This window comes from Physeter macrocephalus, unplaced genomic scaffold (genome assembly GCF_002837175.3).
Source record: "Physeter macrocephalus isolate SW-GA unplaced genomic scaffold, ASM283717v5 random_339, whole genome shotgun sequence".
In the NCBI taxonomy this organism is placed as follows: domain Eukaryota; kingdom Metazoa; phylum Chordata; class Mammalia; order Artiodactyla; family Physeteridae; genus Physeter; species Physeter macrocephalus.
Window position 1 is genome coordinate 39,922 of NW_021145629.1, and position 17,727 is coordinate 57,648.

The following is a 17,727-nucleotide window of genomic DNA, read 5'->3' on the forward strand; positions in this document are numbered from 1 at the left end:
CTGCCGATGCAGGGGACACGGGTTCGTGCCCCGGTCCGGGAAGATCCCACATGCCGCGGAGCGGCTGGGCCCGTGAGCCATGGCCACTGAGCCTGTGCGTCTGGAGCCTGTGCTCCGCAACGGGAGAGGCCACAACAGTGAGAGGCCCGCCTAGCACAAAAAAAAATAATAATAAAATAAAAATAAACAGCCTCATCATCTGATACTAATACCCGTCTTTCTGAGATCTGTATCTTTATTACATAGATGAGTGTTGAGGTTTCTGAGGCAGATGCCAATCTGGAATGGCCATCGCACCCCAGAGCCATCTGGGATGAGCCACTTCTCAGCCGCCACCTCTTCAGATTCATCTGCATTAAACTTAGTAAATCCCCACTCCTTGGAGATGCAGATTTCCTGGCGGCCAGGGAACCTGAACTTGGCCCTGCATAGGGCCTCAATCACATGCTCCTCTTTCTGCAGCTTGGTGTGGATGGGCAAGATGACTTCCCCAATGTGGACTCTGGCTACTGTGCCCGAGGGCTTTCCCCAGGCATCCTGTATACCTGTCTGGAGCCTAGACTGGGGACGGCCTGAGGCCAGACATTTTCTTTTCCTATGATTCCGGAATAGCTGCTCAGTATACATTCTTTGTCTGCACTAAGCATGATATGTTCTATGAAAAACACCCAGAAGCCAAGTTTTCAGCTGTTTCTTCAAGATGTTTCAGTTATGGTACTTAATAACTAATTACTAATTGAAAGAGCAAACGAGCTTAGACACAGAGACACACAAACACCACCACCTGCCCCTACTACCCATTTTCCATTTTAAAGTTAGCCAGATAAGCTCAACTATTTTAGTAATTATGAAAACTAAAACGGATGTTAAGTCAAATGATAGAGCTACTCAAATTCATTTCTTACCACTGTCTCCCCTGTACTCATTTCTGGAAGTGAATAAGTGAAGAAACCAGCACACCACCCGCGCTAAGTGGATTGCCCACATTGTGAAGCTGGTTAGTGCAGAACCAGTACTGGAACCCAGTGTCCTGGCTCCGAAACCAGTTCTCTCTGAAGAGCATCAGAGACACCTCTGTCGGGTGCTCATTGGCCTCTGAGTAGTGCTCAACTGTGTGTGTGGAAAATACAAAATTATGTCATCCAGAGACATTTCTAGCTTTCAAATGTATGATTCATGCGTGTCCTCCTTTTTTGTCCCCCTTTGGATGCAAGTGACAGCGCATTTCTACACACTGTAACCAATGTTGTTGACATCTGTCCACATCAGTACATGTAGATCTGATTCTTTTTTAATGAGCTTCTCAGTTTTCCATTACTTGTCTGTACCATGATTTAACTGGTCCCTTATTGATAAACGTCAAGGTTACTTCCAGACGGTATCAGAAAATTTGATTAAAGACTGGATACTAAATGCTACTAAAAAAAATTGTTGATCGATGGGTGAGATAATAAATAGTACTGTATTTGTAAAGGGAAACACATTTTTAGGACTGTTCTGAAACAGTTAAGGGTGAATTGTTGTGTCTTATTTTTAAATGCTTCATTTTTTGCTAAAGTAAGTATGCCAAACTTAAATCTAGGTGTTGGGGATGAGGGATGGTTTAGCAAACTATTATCTACTTTCCTATAGTTCTGAAGTTTTTCATAGTACATTTGTAAAGGCTGTCATAGATTTTAACATACCTTTGCCTATATTTATGTATATCTGAAAAATAAAGTCTTAGCCTGCAGCCAGTTAAGCCGACCGTGCTCTTTTCTCCATTGGGGCCCGGTGTGCAATGGCTGCAAAGAGCAGCCTCCTTGGTAGTGTATGCAGCCTGTTGCCTGTATGGGTTGCCCTAAGGGACCTTGGAGACAGCCCTTTCCAGTGGACATTCGTGTCTGGCCTCAGGCCGTCCCCAGTCTAGGCTCCAGACAGGTATACAGGATGCCTGGGGAAAGCCCTCGGGCACAGTAGCCAGAGTCCACATTGGGGAAGTCATCTTGCCCATCCACACCAAGCTGCAGAAAGAGGAGCATGTGATTGAGGCCCTATGCAGGGCCAAGTTCAGGTTCCCTGGCCGCCAGGAAATCTGCATCTCCAAGGAGTGGGGATTTACTAAGTTTAATGCAGATGAATCTGAAGAGGTGGCGGCTGAGAAGTGGCTCATCCCAGATGGCTCTGGGGTCACATACATCCCTAATCGTTGACCCTGGACAGAGGCACTCATGAGACCTTGGCCCTGTCCCTTCCTCACTGAGGCCCGTCAGTGAATCCCACTCCTAACAAAAAAAGAATAGGAATAAAGTCTTAGATATGGATTAATTTGGTCAAAGGTTAAGTACACTCATAATTTTGATAGATATTGCTAAACTACTCTGTGGTATCTGGTACTGCAACCTAATATTTTGTCCTTATTTTCCCTCCTTTGGCTTCTTGAAATCCCTCTAATTATTTTGTCTCTGTTGAGGCCTCACTTCCTTCAGCCCTTGGTCCTCTGTTCTACCCCTCTCCTTCTGCAGAACTCCTTAAATGTCAGTGTTTCAGCCCTTCCCTTTGGAAGCCTCCTCCTCCCCAGACTCTGGTTCTGATCATGCTCTCCTCCACAGCGCCAGCCGCCTGCCTAGCTCCTTCACCATTTCACATTTATCTCGTCACCCCCCTTTGTCACATATCTTCCTTGTAGATGGTGGGGTTCCATTGTCAAGCCAGACCGCTTATGCCTGCTTCTCCCCCCCCAACTCCTCTCTGCCCCTTGCCGTGAATTTTCCATTCTAGCCAGACTAATTGGCTGCTTGCCATGTACTCTGTCTTTCCAAATACCTCCCGCTCTTCAAAGCCCAAATCAACCTCTTGTATGAAGGCTCTTTAGCCTGAGCCCCCTCATCTGAGCATTTACTTTATAAAAATAGCACATAAGGCTGTGTTTTACTTCCTTGGGATGTCGCTCATCTGTCATTTCCTTGGTTTTCTTTGTGCTTTTAGATCATTTTGTGTCCTTGGTTGGAAGGTCGTAGTCTAGGCTCCTCCTAGGCTGACACAGTGTTCTCACCTCAGGAGGGGATCAAAAATGGGTGGTATCATGGCCTAAGCCTTTTGACTCGAGTAGGAGACTGACAGTGTCTTCTGGGATGTGAATGCGCACTTGAAGATGTGACCAGGCCCTGGACTGGTGGTCAGGAAAGCTGTCCTGGAAGAAAGGTGGCCGGTCACAGGCCACAGAGGGCTAATGTCAGCTCAGACATCCAGTACCTGATACCGTGCTTCTTTATTGAAAGGTTTGTCCGATATGTGCCTCGATGCCCTGGGGAGACCCTAACTACCGCAGCGCCAACTTCATAGAGCACATCCAGCGCCGGCACCAGTTTTCTTACGACACTTTCGTGGTGAGTCTGGAGCCTCGGCTCTAACTCCTTCCCCCGGGGGATGGCACAGCTCCCTCCCTTCTCTTACCTGGAGAACTGTGGGCCCCCTTGGTGACTTTTGTCACTAACATGATGGGCTCCCTGGAATGACAGCTGTGTGGTATTTAAGAAGATGAACTGGCCAGTCATCTAGACTGAGATATAGTAAGCTTGCTTTTATTTTATGTTTTCCAAAACTTTTGTCCACTTCGGTATGTGGTTTCTACCTGTTATGGAACCTGGTTTAGGATCCTTAAGCTCAGGTGCCCACGGGAACCAGGCAAGTAATGGAAGTGATTCTGCTAAGGAATTGCAAGCTGGGCGATGTGTGACTCAGGTAATGAAGCCAGCAACGCCAGCTGATTGTTGTTGTGTGGAAAGACAGGCGCAGCATTGCCAGGCTCCTCCCTGCCCCAACCCCAAGAAGCTGGAAATGCAGAATTTCATATGACGTATCCCAAGTTTATTTTAAAGTACTTCAGGTCAAATGAAATACACCAACTAGCCAAATGTGGTCATCAGGTTTACATCCTGTCTCTAGAGCTGAGTGGTTTTGAAGAGCACACTGTTGTCTTGGCATTATAGCGGCAGATAAATCTGGCCAGCTGTTTAAAGTAAACCTTTTATTTACATATACAGATGTCAAGTTAGGATTTTAGAATAGTATTCAGTTTTTTTGTTTGCTTTTGCTGCATCGAGTCTTCGTTGCTGCACTCAGGCTTTCTCTAGTTGAGGTGGCAGGGGCTACTCTTCATTGCAGTGCATAGGCTTCTCATTGCGGTGGCTTCTCTTTTTGAGGAGCACGGGCCCTAGGGTGCGTGGGCTTCAGTAGTTGTGGCTCGCGGGCTCTAGAGCGCAGGCTCAGTAGTTGTGGTGCACGGGCTTAGTTGCTCTGCGGCATGTGGGATCTTCCCAGACCAGGGCTCGAACTCGTGGCCCCTGCATTAACAGGTGGATTCTTAACCACTGCGCCACCAGGCAAGCCCCTAGTATTCAGTCTTAATGGCTGTGTTTCAGGACCTGAGAAGGAAAGCATGACTCTTTCCTGAGTTGTCATAAGGAGTATTTTAGTCTCGGCCTAACAGAGTGTCTGAAACTCAGGACTTCAAAATAACTGTCGTTTTGTTAAAGATGAATACAATTCCCAAGTAGATAGCTTTGCCTCATTGAATCAAAGAGGCTGTTTTCACTTCGGAGCGCTCCGGCTCTGAACGCTTGGTCTGTGCCAGGCTTCACTCAGGTGCTCTCTGGTCCCCACCCTCCCGTCTGAGGGAGCCGTCATCATGGTCATCGTCAGGATGAGGCAGCCAAGGCACAGAGAGATCAAGCACTTTCCCAGAGTCATGCAGCCGACATCGCAGACGGTGGAGCTGGCCCCTGGCCTCTGGCCCCTCTCCCGAGCCACCACCGCTCACATGCCCTGCTTCTCCGACTGAAAGAGTTCTTGCAGCTGTGCACAGTTGGCTGAGGCTGAGCGTCTTTTTTGCCCGTAGGATTACGACGTGGATGAGGAGGACATGATGAACCAGGTGCTGCAGCGCTCCATCATCGACCAGTGAGCAGGCTCTACTGGGGCTCGTGTTCCAGAGCTTCCATTACGTGTTCAGCGGGAAATGTGTGACTCCTCCACCTAAATGTACAACAGACCTAGAAGTGGGCCGTGGTATTAGGACAGGGTCACTTCCGACAGGGAACAGGTCCCCAGATTAGAGCCCTCCTTTCCTTTGGGCTCTTCCCCTACTGTTTACCCTGCTTGTCACATGTCTGGTCTTGCTCCTCAGCCACGTCCTGCAGCTTCTGCCTCCTTTTTGGAAGGGAACCCAGCTTCTCCACCTGTCCTTGTTTCACGTTTGAGCCTCGTGTTCGATGTTGACCTCTCAGGTCCTCTGAGCCAGCCAGGACCTTTTCTGGGTCATGAATAGCACAGATGAGACAAGCGTCTCCTCTCCTTGTCCCCGGGGTGTGTGAGCTCTGGCAATAATGCATCTGATCAGTGATGGAGCTCCTTCTGTGCTGTGCAAGTTCCTGTTAGTTGGTCCTTGGCAGCAGCTGCCAGAAGCTGGAGTTACCTCATGGGAAACATTTCACACGTCCTGTTGGGGTGAATGTTTTGGACTTAACATGGTCTGGTGCTGGAAGTTTTGCTTAGTGATATTTTCCTACCATTCCTGCACACCCTTAGGATTAACTGGTTCAATCTTAAAAGCCTGCATGGTGCCTTTTTAGGATAAAGGTGTAACCACATATTTTTAGTGAAAGTAAGTGTTTCTGGCTTAGGAAAGTTAAACTCCATTTATCCATAAGTGGGGAGGAGGGTCAGCTAAGTGAGGTGGGAGGGCCATAGCGTTGTGGTTCTGATTTTCAAACTAATGAAGTATTTTCCAGTGACTTGGTTGTGTTTGCTACTCTATTGGGGAGCCTGCTTACGTTCCTGTCCTTGAAGCACAAAAAGGAGTCCTCAGATGAATAAGAAGTTTGGGGGCTCCAGTGGATACTAGTTCTTTTATTTGGTAATTTAGATTAAACTGCGTGTTGCTTTTCTATCACGAATGGTTTCCTTATAAAACTGGTTTCAACACGTAAGTCGGTGTGTGAAGACCTGCCTTCTAAAGCGGAGGGGTTGGGGAGATCTGGTATCGCCGCTGCTGTCTCTGACAAGACATGCTGTTCAGAAGGCACGGCACACTTCCTGGGAGCAGTTGGTAATGGAAGCTGTCCACTGGAAACTTGCTTTGCTAATAGCTCCTGAAGCCTGAAGTTCGACTGTTTCACGAATATTAATAAATACAAGGCTAAGGGCTGTCTAATCTGTAGGAGCAGAGCTTCTGATCCACCAAAAGGCATCTGGGTTTAGGTTCATTTTTCCTGTTAGGTCTCTTGTCTGAATATGGACATTGTTTCTGGTCAGTGGCTGAGGTTTCAGATGACAAGGGGCTCTGGGCCTGTGCACTGCGCTGTGGGCCTTGCGCTACCTGCCAGCGAGAGCTGCACGTGCCCAGGGCCCAGCAAAGATGGGCCCTTTGGGGGCAAAGTAACTTTTTCTAATGTGCTGTTGCTTGGGAGGGCCCCGATGTTATGGTCAGCTTCTTCACTGTAATTTCTGGAAGAAGTTCATCTCAGTCTGAGTTTAGAGGGAAATTTGACAAAACCTTCATTTGCGGGACCTGATGATGGTGGTCTCACTGGTGATACCAAGAAACTGAGTTCCTTGTATTAAGTGCACTTCATGTATTTCTAATAAGACAACTTTCCAGAAAGTGACATTTGTTATGTTCTGGCTTTTAAAAGGTAAAATATAAATAAATTTCATAATTTATCCAACTGGTAAGCTGTAATGCCTATTTTCATTATCCACCGTTTGCTGAAGTCTGGGCCTGGGAGGCCTCTGGAAGATTGTTGCTCTTTTTAAGGGGAAGTTCTTGTCTGTCACAAGTGAGTCCCATCTGGCTCTGATGTCAGCTCTGACACTTCACCGGCTGGCTTCACCGGGCCTGTCGGGTCTGGAGAAAGAACCCCCTTCTCCGCCAACCCCCCCCCCGCCCCCCATGTTGGGAGCTCCCGTGAGGCAAGAAGTGGCTGTGTTCCATGAAACGACTTCAGGTGCCTTAGCGGCAGCCCTGAAACATCATAGTAGAGGGTTCCACACGTGAAGATACGAGGTCATGGGCGTGTTTCCATTCTGCACTCTGCCGCTGGCTGTAGGATGTCTGGAAAGTACTTCCCCCATCCGATTTAAATAGGTTTTAATAGGATCTATCTCCTACATGTGGAGAAGGGACAACAGCGGGGAAAGAGGGGAAGCAGAGACCAGGGAGACTGCTGTTGGCGGTTCCAGGCAGGAGACAGTGGCCACTTGGGGCCGTGTAGCCATGGCAGTGCTGAAGTTGTCTGATTCTGTCAGATACTTTTTGAGGGTAAGGTGTGAAAGCAAGAGAGGAGTTGCCATGAGAGAATGACACCAAGGTTTGGGGCTTGAATGACTGGGGGGTGGAGTTATCTTTCTGAATTGAAGGGAAGACTCCAAGAGGAGCAGCTGTGGGGGAATCATGTTGTAGGAATGGGTACCTAGGCCTTGGGATAAGACTTCAAGTTCTAGCATCATGCACAAGATACAGGAAGTGCCAGCCCTCAAGCAACTCAAATAGGACTAGGACATGCCTGGGACACTTAAATAACTCTAAAAGTTACTCTGATGTTGTCAGTTACTCTGATGTCAAAGATGGATGTGGATCGAACTATTTCTTAAAATGTATGACTAGACAATATATTTCTACACTTGTTTTAAATCTAGTATAATTAAAAACAAGTAGGCATTAGAAGTATTTCATCTTCAGTGCTACAAGCTCTCACATTCAATTTGGCCAAAAAACTTTTTTGATTTCCTTATATTCAGGCATATATGGTGTTTACTAAGCACCCATTATGAGCCAGGATTGTGCTAGCCACTGGGGATTTATACACTAATCAGATGTATAATTACAGACTGTTAAGTGCTCGTGGTAGGGGTTAATAAATGGTAGCTATTTCATAAATAGTAAATACCTCCTACTTTATAAAGAAACAAGAAGCCAGAAGTCCAAAGGCTTACAGAAGCATCTAGACCTTTTATCATTTCTCTACCTGTGCCTTCTCCCTTTTCTGTAATATTGCATGGGAGTGTAATTTGCCCAAGTTAGGAAGTGAACACCAGGAATATTCATACTAAAAAATTATTTGTTGTTTGTTTGAAATTCATATTTAACTGAGTGTCCTGCATTTTTATCCATTAAGTCTGGAAACCCTAGTCAATGTAAGCAGAATAAATGTCCTGAACTTCTGCTATATGCCAGGCAGCTCACACCTTGTCATTAAATCATCATTTGTGCAGTTATTTGTTTTAATGGCTGCCTTGCACACTAATAAGCTCTTGAGGGCAGGGACCATACCTGTCTCGTGCACCACTGTCCTCCATACTTGACCCCGAGTATACTCAGTAAATATTCCTAGAATTGAAATGGAACTAAAGGGAGCCCTTTTACAATGATACTTCCTTTCCGTGGCGACTCTTCCAGCCCAGAATTAGGGGCCGGTACGTGGCGAAAAGAGCCTGAAAGAAGCTGGCCCCGCTGTCCAGCGCCGGGAGGCGGGTCCTCAAACCGGAAGCGCAGGAGCCAGGACTTGCTGGGCAGAGGGGGTGAGACTGGGGGCAGTCTCTAAGATGGCTGCTGCCTGGTGGGGACCTGACCTGCCCAAGGCCCTCGATGTGATCCCTGGAAGCTCTCTTGCCTTTTTTCCTCTCAATATCCCCTGGCCTTCCACCGTATCTGCTGAATGTCCCATATGAGGCTCAGCTGGGCGTTAATGAGTACAGGAATAACGACAGTAGGTAATCATTCTCATCCTGGGTTCCTGACACAGCGCCTGCCCTCAAATAATTTTTATTTAATCCTCTCTCCTGAAAGGTGACCAAAACCAGGCATTCAGGATACTCCAGAAAAGTCAATCTGATTGAATCCTCTTAACCAGCCCTGCCATTACACACATGATGGAGTGGAGGAGGGAAAGGGTGAGTAATTTGCCCGAGCGGAACAGGAACAGCTCGGTGGTACAGCATAGAGGTGTGAATAGATGCATGGTCTCAGGCACACTGCACAGTCCCCAGCATCTACACTACTAGTTGTGTGACCTTGGACAGTTTTTTTTGGTTTGGCCGTGCCATGCAGCTTGTGGGATCTTAGTCCCCCGACCAGGGATCAGACTCGGGCCCTGGGCAGTGAAAGCGCAGAGCCCTAACCACTGGACCTCCAGGGAATTCCCTTGAACAACTTATTCTAATCTCTTTGTGCCTTGGTTTCCTCATCCGTAACATGGGGTTAATAAACGTGTCTTCCTTGCAGAGTTGTGGGAAATCTAGTGAAATAATCCACATCAAGCATTAGAACGGGGCCTGGCACAAAATAAATGCTTAATAAATGTGAGCTACCAGTGCCACTACTGTTTTTCTCCATTCTTGAGACCACCCAGCAGTGCTCAGCCTCACCCAAGCAGCTAGCAGCTGTAAATGTTTGATGACTAAGTACTACTATTAAGGGAAGTGTTTCCCAAACTTGCCCTGAAGACATGAATTACCTGGGAGGCAGTTGCTCCAAAATAGATTCTCAGGCTCTTCTCTTAGAGATTCTGATTGGCAGACGTGGGTGGGGCCTGGGAATCTGTATCTTTTAAAAAGGGCCTCAGGTAAAATGCATCTTTAGGCTAGCGTAGGAAATTCTATTCTGTACACAGGCTATTGCAGCTGGGGTGGGGCAGCCACTCAGTTGATGGTTAGAACCAGGCGGACAAGCTCAGTTCTTAAAAGACTTTAGTGATAACTCTTCTGCTTATAAAAGTCATCTAGACTATCTGTTTGGTCTCACATGATGACCCCACAAATTATTTACAAAGGGAAAATTAGTAACTTTGCAGTGGAGAAACCTAGCAGACACCTTCTTTACTGAGGGATCAGACTTAGTATCCCCGATAATGGGACAGACCGTGGGTGACTTGATGGGATGCACTTGAGAACACAGCACTTCCGAGGTTCCTGGCAGAAAAACGTTTAACCTGAGTCTAATTATAAGGAAACATCAGGCAAGTCATCCAAACTGAGGGACATTTTTCAAAACTCTTGAAAAATGTCAAGGTCAGATTAAAGAAGACTAAAGAGGTAAGCAACCAACTGCAGTGCTGCATGATCCTGGGTTGGATTCTTGATGGGATAGGGGTTGCCCTAAAGGATGTTAATGGACCAATTGCTGACATTTGAATATGGATTGTGGAACAAGTAACAGTATTTTATCAGTGTTAGATTTCCTGATTTTGATAATTACACCACAGTCACATAGAGAATGTCCTTAGGAGATATGCATAGAAGAGCATATCAAATTACTCTCAAACGGTTCAGAAGAAAATAGTACATGCCTGTGTATAAATACATAAAACGATAAAGCAAATATGCACAATGTTAAAAATGATAATGCTTATTGTTTTAAAAAATAACAGAGGGCTTCCCTGGTGGCGCAGTGGTTGAGAGTCCGCCTGCCGATGCAGGGGACGCGGGTTCGTGCCCCGGTCCGGGAAGATCCCACATGCCGCGGAGCGGCTGGGCCCGTGAGCCATGGCCGCTGGGCCTGCGCGTCCGGAGCCTGTGCTCCGCGACGGGAGAGACCACAGCAGTGAGAGGCCCGCGTACCGGAAAAAATAAAAATTAAAATAAATAAAAATTAAAAAAATAACAGAAGACAGGTAAAGCAGAAAAATCTGAAAAAGAAAGTGGAAACCACTCCTCATCCCACCCCACAGACAGCCAGGGATCATTTCTTCAATGAAATACTTACATGTCCTTGGATCACCATATTTTTGATTGAAACTTAAAATGGGCAAATGCTTTACTTCTGGCCTATAACCTGCATTTTTCACTCCATGATATGTCTCTCAACATCCTTCCTGTCATTGTGGTGTCATTTTTAATGACTGCATGATGCTCCTGGTGAGGATGGACCATACTTTATTTATAAGTGGGTATTTAGGTTGTTTCCAGTTTGACTGTGTCACCCTAAAACAATAATACAACCAGTTATTTTACCAACAAAATGAGTTTATCCAGGAGCAGCAAAGAATTGCAACTCGGGACATGCAGCTATGGCAAACCATGTGCGAGTGGTAAAACAAAGGAGAGGAAACTTTTATAGAGGAGAAGGGGAAGTTGGGAGGGGCCGTTATAAACAAAAAGTCCATTGGAGGAAACTGGGAATTCAAAGTATAGTGCCTTGTCATTGGCTGCATTGTGACAGTCTCTTAATGGCCGAGCTATTGTCCAGCAAGGAGAAAATCTTTCTTCCTCCTGCTAGTACTAGTAAAATAGTGTCACTTCCTCCCGGAGATGCGAGGTACATCCCCTGTTGGGATTTGTATTGACTTCTAGTGGCATATGCATGAGAGCTCCCCCTTCTGGCCTCCCAACTCCGTTTTAGTGAGGTTTCCCTTTATTAATTTTCACAACTGATATGGACTGTGCTAGAGTGAGCATCCTTCCAAATATGTCTTGACTGCTCATCTAAGCATTTTATATACAGAGCTGCCGGTTCAGATGGAGACAGGTTGAGAGAGGCAGAAATAGGGAGAAAGACTGAGGGAGACAGAGAGAGACATGCCCAAGGTGAGACAGAGAGAGAGAGAGACAGTCAGAAAGAGACTCCCAGAGAGACAGAGATGGAGAGAGACAAGGAGAAAGAACAAGGTGGAGGGAGAGACTGGGATAGAGAAGGGTTGCTGCTCTCCGGGGAGACTGAGAGGGAGCTGGTCTGAGGCATGGAGGCCCTGACAGCCTGGCCACAGGAATTCAGGCAGAGAATGACTAAGCGACTTTTAGGAACACACCCTACAGATACAATTGTAGATGAGGTCAGTGTCCTTTGTGCAAGGATTATCATGGGACTATTGTTCCCGGTAAGCAGAAGATGAGAAGCAACCTCATTGCCCATCATCAGCAGGGGACTGGTTATATAGATTGTGCTCTAAGTGCTGGTCGGAGCCCGTCTCCAAGTAGGGCTGCCAGACTTAGCAGATAAAAATACAAGAGATCCAGTTAATTTTGAATTTCAGGTAAAGAATTAATTCTGTTCCTTGCAGTCTGATACTAAAAGCTTATTTGTTGTTTATATGAAATTCTAGTTTAATAGGGTATCTATATTTTATTTGGCAACGCTATCTCCAAGATCAGTGAGAACAGCCAGGTGAAATCAAGATAGAGGGTGTGAGTGTGTGTGTGTGTCTGTGTGTGTGTGTGTCTGTGTCTGTGTACACGTGCCTGCAAGGAGGGCTTCTGGGGTGGCTTGTCCAGGTTCTAGGTCCCAACCTACGGGGTAGTTGTAGTTCAAGGGAAGGGACCTATCCAGGGTCACACAACCACAGGTGGTAGGGCTAGGCGGGACCCCACCCTTGTGCTTTGCAGTAATGTGCGTATATGTCTTAAAAGTGTTAATGTGTTAAATAAAAATATTAAAAACAAACCATAGTTTTCTAAATTCCATTTGAACATTTCTAATTTTAAAAAAGACTGGCAATCTCAAAAACTGCAAGGGCCATCTGGGGGGAAGATATTCTACAGAATGGGAACACCACATGCCAAGTCGCTGAGACCGGAGCATGCCTGGTGTGGTCTGTTGTGGCTGGAGCCTCACTGGGGAGGTGGGCTCAAGGGGCCTGGGGCTCTCTCGGTCCCAGAGCCTCTGCCATCTGAACTAATTTCTCATCCTGGAACACTCGTCTGCCCCTGGGCTTCTTAATCATGGTGGTCAGCGGTCACTGCCGCCTTGAATGTCTTCTCACTTCCCTTTCTCACTTGCCCATCCTTGTGACCTCAGCCTGGAGTCGGTCAGAGTCTCACTCCTCTGACTCACCTGGGTCCCTCAGGGCTGGCGAATTGCCCGTTACCACTCTTCCTCCCTCACCTGTGAGCTCCTCGAGCATAGGGGCTTGTTTGTGTCTGGCTGATTTATTACAATATCCTAGCCTGCTAGGCCAGGGACATTCCATCGCTCGCTCACTGTGACTTGGGCATGTTAGCATGTCACCTCTCTGAGCCTCGGTTTCCTTATCTATAAAAAGAGGCTGATAGTCTTGCCTACCACTCAGGGCTTGCTATGGAAGTCATATGGGCCAATGTGGCGGCAGTGGGAAAGGGAGATGACATTAGCATCTGGGAGGTGCTGTATGAACTGAGAACAGCTCTGGGAAGATCTGAGGAAGGCCGTCGTTGGCAGAGGGCATGGCAAGGGCAACGGCCCTGCTACGGGAAAGAACCTGTATGAAGAGGAAGCAGGAAGGTCACTGAGGCTGGAGCAGGTGAACAGCGGGGACAGAGGAGGAGCTGAGCCCCAGGTTAGGTAGCATCTTTGTGAGCCAAGAGCAGGGTTTGGATTTTATTTTGAGTCCAAGACTTAAGGTAGCTTTGACCTAAGGAAATAGTTTGTTCTCACTTTCCCCTCCTTGGCAATATCTGCCACACTCAGTGGTCCAGAGGTGAACAAAGGTCTCCAGGTGCGAAAGGTGGGCACAGATGGGGAGAGAGGAGGCCCTGGGGCCTTATCTGGAAACAGGCTCAGCCTTCTGCCAGGAAGTGGAGATGACAGGGCAATATCAGTGCAGTCCGAGGGGCGAGGCTGCCAAGGCAAATTATCTGCGAGATAACGGATGTCAGCCCCTGTGGCAAACCCACGATTAGCCAGGCAAGATGCGCTCTGCACCTAAGCGAGATCCAGGGACCTGTGTCAGGTCTGGAACATCAGTGGACCTCCAGGTGGGATGCCGGCCCAGCAGGTGTGGAGAGGTCTAGCTTCAGGGCGCCACTCAGCACCCACACATCCACCCACCACCCTCAAGGCCTTGGACAACTGCCTTTTACCCAGGGAGACCCCCCTCTTCCCAGCTGCCTGGGACCGTCCCAGGACTCCCTCAGTCCTGGGCAAGCCAGGATGGTTGGTCACCCTACTTATTTACCCCATTTACTAGATGAAGAAACTGGGTCTCAGCAGCAGGCAGTCAGTATTTGCCTGGGTTTTGTGGTTGGGTTTTTTTTCATGAAAAAGTATTTTATTTGAAATGGTGACACATGCATCTGAAATAAAACATTCATACCCTTCAGAAACAGTTTGGAGAAAAATCTCCTTCCCACTCCTGTCTGCTTCCCTCCTCAGAAGTAACCAGAGTCTTGGGTCTAATTGTACAGTCTGGGCCTAAACTTATAATTTATTAAGTTCTGCACAACAGGCAGCCTCTGAGATATTCTGTTCACCTGAATTTTTTTCACTTAAAAGTGGGAATTCCCTGGCAGTCCAGTGGTTAGGACTCGGCGCTTCCACTGCAAGGGGCCCAGGTTCAATTCCTGGTCAGGGGACTAAGATCCTGCAAGCTGCGCAGTGTGGCCAAAAAAAAAAAAAAAAAAATAGTATATGAGTTCTTTCATCCATTCAGCTAATATTTGTTGAGCACCTACTATAAACCAGGCTTAGGTCATAGCAGTGAAGGAGACAGATACTTCCTGCCCAGGTAGAACTCCCTTTCCTCAAATTGATAGCAACTGTTTGTCTGTAAAAGCTGTTCTTAGCTCAGGAGCCATACAAAAACAAACCACAGGTTGGATTTGGCCTGGGGGCTGTAGTTTGCTAACCTCTGGTCTGAAGGGCAGTCAGTAAAATAAGTAAAATACACATGATGTCAGATATTTGCTGAGTGCTGGGGAGAAAAGTCAAATAAGGAGAAGGGGGTAAGGAGTGTGAGAGGCTGGGGAAGTGGGGGATGAAGTGGTGCCAGAGGAGACTTCCCTGAGGTGAGGTGAGCCTGGTGGCCGTCTGGGTGGGGGGAGGGGGAGATATTCCACAGAAAGGGAACATCACATGCAAAGGTGCTGAGGCTGGCGCATGCCTGGTGTGGTCCGTGGTGGCTGGAGCCTCGTCAGGGAGGTGAATTCAGAGGAGCAACAAGGGGCCCAGTCCCGCAGAGCCTCATGGTGTTGTGAATATTTTGGCTTTTCCTATGAGAGAGATGGGAGCCTTGGAGCGTTTATGTGTACATAGACAGGCTTCAGCATTTCAACAGCTGCAAAATATTCCATTGATTGGACTGTTATATATTTAACAGGTCCTCCATGATGGACAACTTTTGCTACCCTATTAAGAATTAATGAGGTTAGGGCTTCCCTGGTGGCAGTGGTTGGGAATCTGCCTGCCAATGCAGGGGACACAGGTTCGAGCCCTGGTCCGGGAAGATCCCACATGCCACGGAGCAACTAAGCCCGTGCGCCGCAACTACTGAGCCTGTGCTCTAGAGCCCGTGCTCCACAATGAGAAGCCACCGCAATGAGAAGCCTGCGCACCGCAGCGAAGAAGAGTAGCCCCCGCTCGCTGCAATGAAAACCCAATGCAGCCAAAAATAAATAAATAAATATTTTTTTTTTTAAATTAATGAGGTTAGGGACTTCCCTGGCGGTTCAGTGGGTAAGACTCTGTGCTTCCACTTCAGGGGGCATGGGTGCTACTCCCGTTCGGGGAACTAAGATCCCACATGCAGCGAGGCATGGCCCCCCCACAAAAAATAATTAATGAGGTTAATACTTGCAAATGATTAAAAAAAATTTAAGACACAGGAAAGAGCAGGTAGTAAAGAACCTTCCTCCCACTCCTGCCCGGCTGCCACCCAGATCCCCTCCTCAGAGAAAATCACCTGTGACCAGTTTCTGGTTCTCCCTCCAATGGTTGTTTCTGTGTCTCTAAGAAATACCCACATATTTCTCCCTATTTATATGCAAATGGCATCACATTGTGCATGCTGTTCTGCACCTTGCTTTTTACCACTCCATGTCTTGATATGATTCCACATCCATTACATCTAGAGTTTCCTTCTTTCTGACAGGTGGCTAATCTGACTGCACTGTAATGTATCAACTGGTCCTATGTGGGCCTTGGCTGCAGTGCAGGAGCGTCAAATACCACTTAGGGATGCTAAAGGGACACCTATGTGGGTGAGGCTCCTGCACAGAGCCTGGCACATAGCAGGTGCTCAGTAAATGGGAACCAAAAGGGCTTATCCATCTTTTCTTGGAGCCCCCAACTCGGCCACGCCCAATGGACTTGGACCCAAAAACTTCCCTTGAAAGCCTTTTGTATCCTGGGATGGTGACAGAGCGCCTTCTGAGTCAAGGCCCGAGGCTGAATCACTATTTGCATTCAGGCAAGTGGGAGACACTCTAGAGGTTTTGTTTTTTTAAATCAAGGATAAGAGTGGAGGTTGAGCCTTGATTCATTCATTGAACTTCCCATGGACAATGTCTTCTTCCCGGTCGAGATTAACTCTCTGATTGATCCGCTCTGATTGATCCACTCACTGATTAATGATCTAATAATCAACAGGACCAGTTGGCGTAATATACAAAGAGTATTTATCAGTTAGGAAGTTCATCAGCTCAGTGACCAAAGGACAGACTCACAGGGATAGTTCAGGACATGGAGAAAAGGAAATGGCTTTGGAGTATGTAAGAAATGCTCCAATCATGTACATGCAAATTTTAACTAGGAGATCTCACTTTCCCTTATCAGATGGGAAAAGATTTTAAAAATTTGACAATACCCTGCCTCCACTAGGTTTTGAGAAGGGCCCCCACCTCCCTGCTGGTAAGTATAATTTAGTTTAACCCCGTTAGAGGACATTTGGACAAATGTATCAACTTTTTTTTTTTTTGGCCACACTACATGGCTTTTGGAATCTTAGCTCCCCGACTAGGGATTGAACCCAGGCCCTTGGCAGTGAGAATGCAAAGTCCTAACCACTGGACCACCAGGGAATTCCCTCAACATTTTTTATAACATATCTTTGCACTTCAGGTCAAAGATGTGTATACAAGGCAGTCATTGAAATTGCCACCTTGTTTGTAGTAACAAAAAATTATATTCTAATCTAAATGCCTATCACAAGTCCCCTTGTTAGATAAATTGTGTGATTATGGTATAATCCATGCAATGAAAAAGTCTGCAGCCCTGCAACAGATGAAGGGAGCTACATGTAATGATATGGAACAACTTTCAAGACACGCAGTATAGTTATTTGGGAGGAAAGCAAGTAGGCTAGCGTATAGGCTCCCATTTGTGTTACATAAAAAAGGGAGGTACATATTATATTCACATATGCATATATCTCCTTGTCTCTATAAAAACCATCTCTGGAAGGTCATACAAGACACTGGTAAAAATATTTAGTTACCTTTGCAGAGGGAAATGGAGATCTGGGATGGAGGGACGCTTTCTTTTTTGTTTGGTTGGGTTGTAAATCACATTTTTAGTTATTGTTCTTTTAGTGGGGGATGGACACCCGTGGAAAATGCAGGCCTTTATTCAAATTTATCTTCTCTCAGAGGCTTTTCCTGACCGCATTAGATATTCCCAAACTGCTCTCCAAGGCAGCTGTACCAGTTTTCATCCTCGTTAAAGGCGTGTGCACCCGGCCCCACGTGACGGCCAGCAGAGGGCGCCGCAGGGCCGCGCCCCGGGGCGTTGGGCGGTGGGCAGGGCAGGGCTGGGCCGGCCGGGTCCGCTGCAGCCCAGTCGCAGAGCCAGTCCATTTCCGGGAGGACCTGACACCACAGCATCAAAAGTGTCGCCTCGCCTTCACCTGCAAGGAGGCCGGGACCACACCTCCGGGAGCTGGCTCGCCGTCCAGGGCCTCGCCTCTCCCAAAGCCCCCTCCCACCTCACTGTCTCCGCCGCCTCTTGGAGGGAGGGTTGTGAGGGTGACCCGGGAGGAGAAACCGCCGGGACAGTTCAATCGAAAG

The 17,727-nt window shown here is 47.3% G+C and overlaps 1 protein-coding gene and 2 non-coding genes across 3 annotated transcripts in view; 2 read left to right on the top strand and 1 right to left on the bottom strand.

Moving 5' to 3' along the window:
- Nucleotides 1-6,702, top strand: part of RNF114 (ring finger protein 114) — a 16,688-nt gene extending 9,986 nt beyond the window's left edge. The window contains exons 5-6 of the mRNA XM_007128040.4: nucleotides 3,261-3,368; nucleotides 4,880-6,702. Coding sequence (XP_007128102.1) covers nucleotides 3,261-3,368; nucleotides 4,880-4,945 — 174 coding nt within the window. The 3' untranslated portion in view covers nucleotides 4,946-6,702. The remainder of the gene's footprint in view (nucleotides 1-3,260; nucleotides 3,369-4,879) is intronic.
- On the top strand, nucleotides 1,728-1,862 carry LOC112066231 (small nucleolar RNA SNORA70). Its single transcript, XR_002892487.1, has one exon. It is a non-coding gene; the product is annotated as a small nucleolar RNA SNORA70 (small nucleolar RNA).
- Nucleotides 6,703-16,670: 9,968 nt separating the features above from the next.
- Nucleotides 16,671-16,743, bottom strand: TRNAE-CUC (transfer RNA glutamic acid (anticodon CUC)). The gene has a single exon. It is a non-coding gene; the product is annotated as a tRNA-Glu (tRNA).
- Between the last annotated feature and the right edge of the window lie 984 nt (nucleotides 16,744-17,727).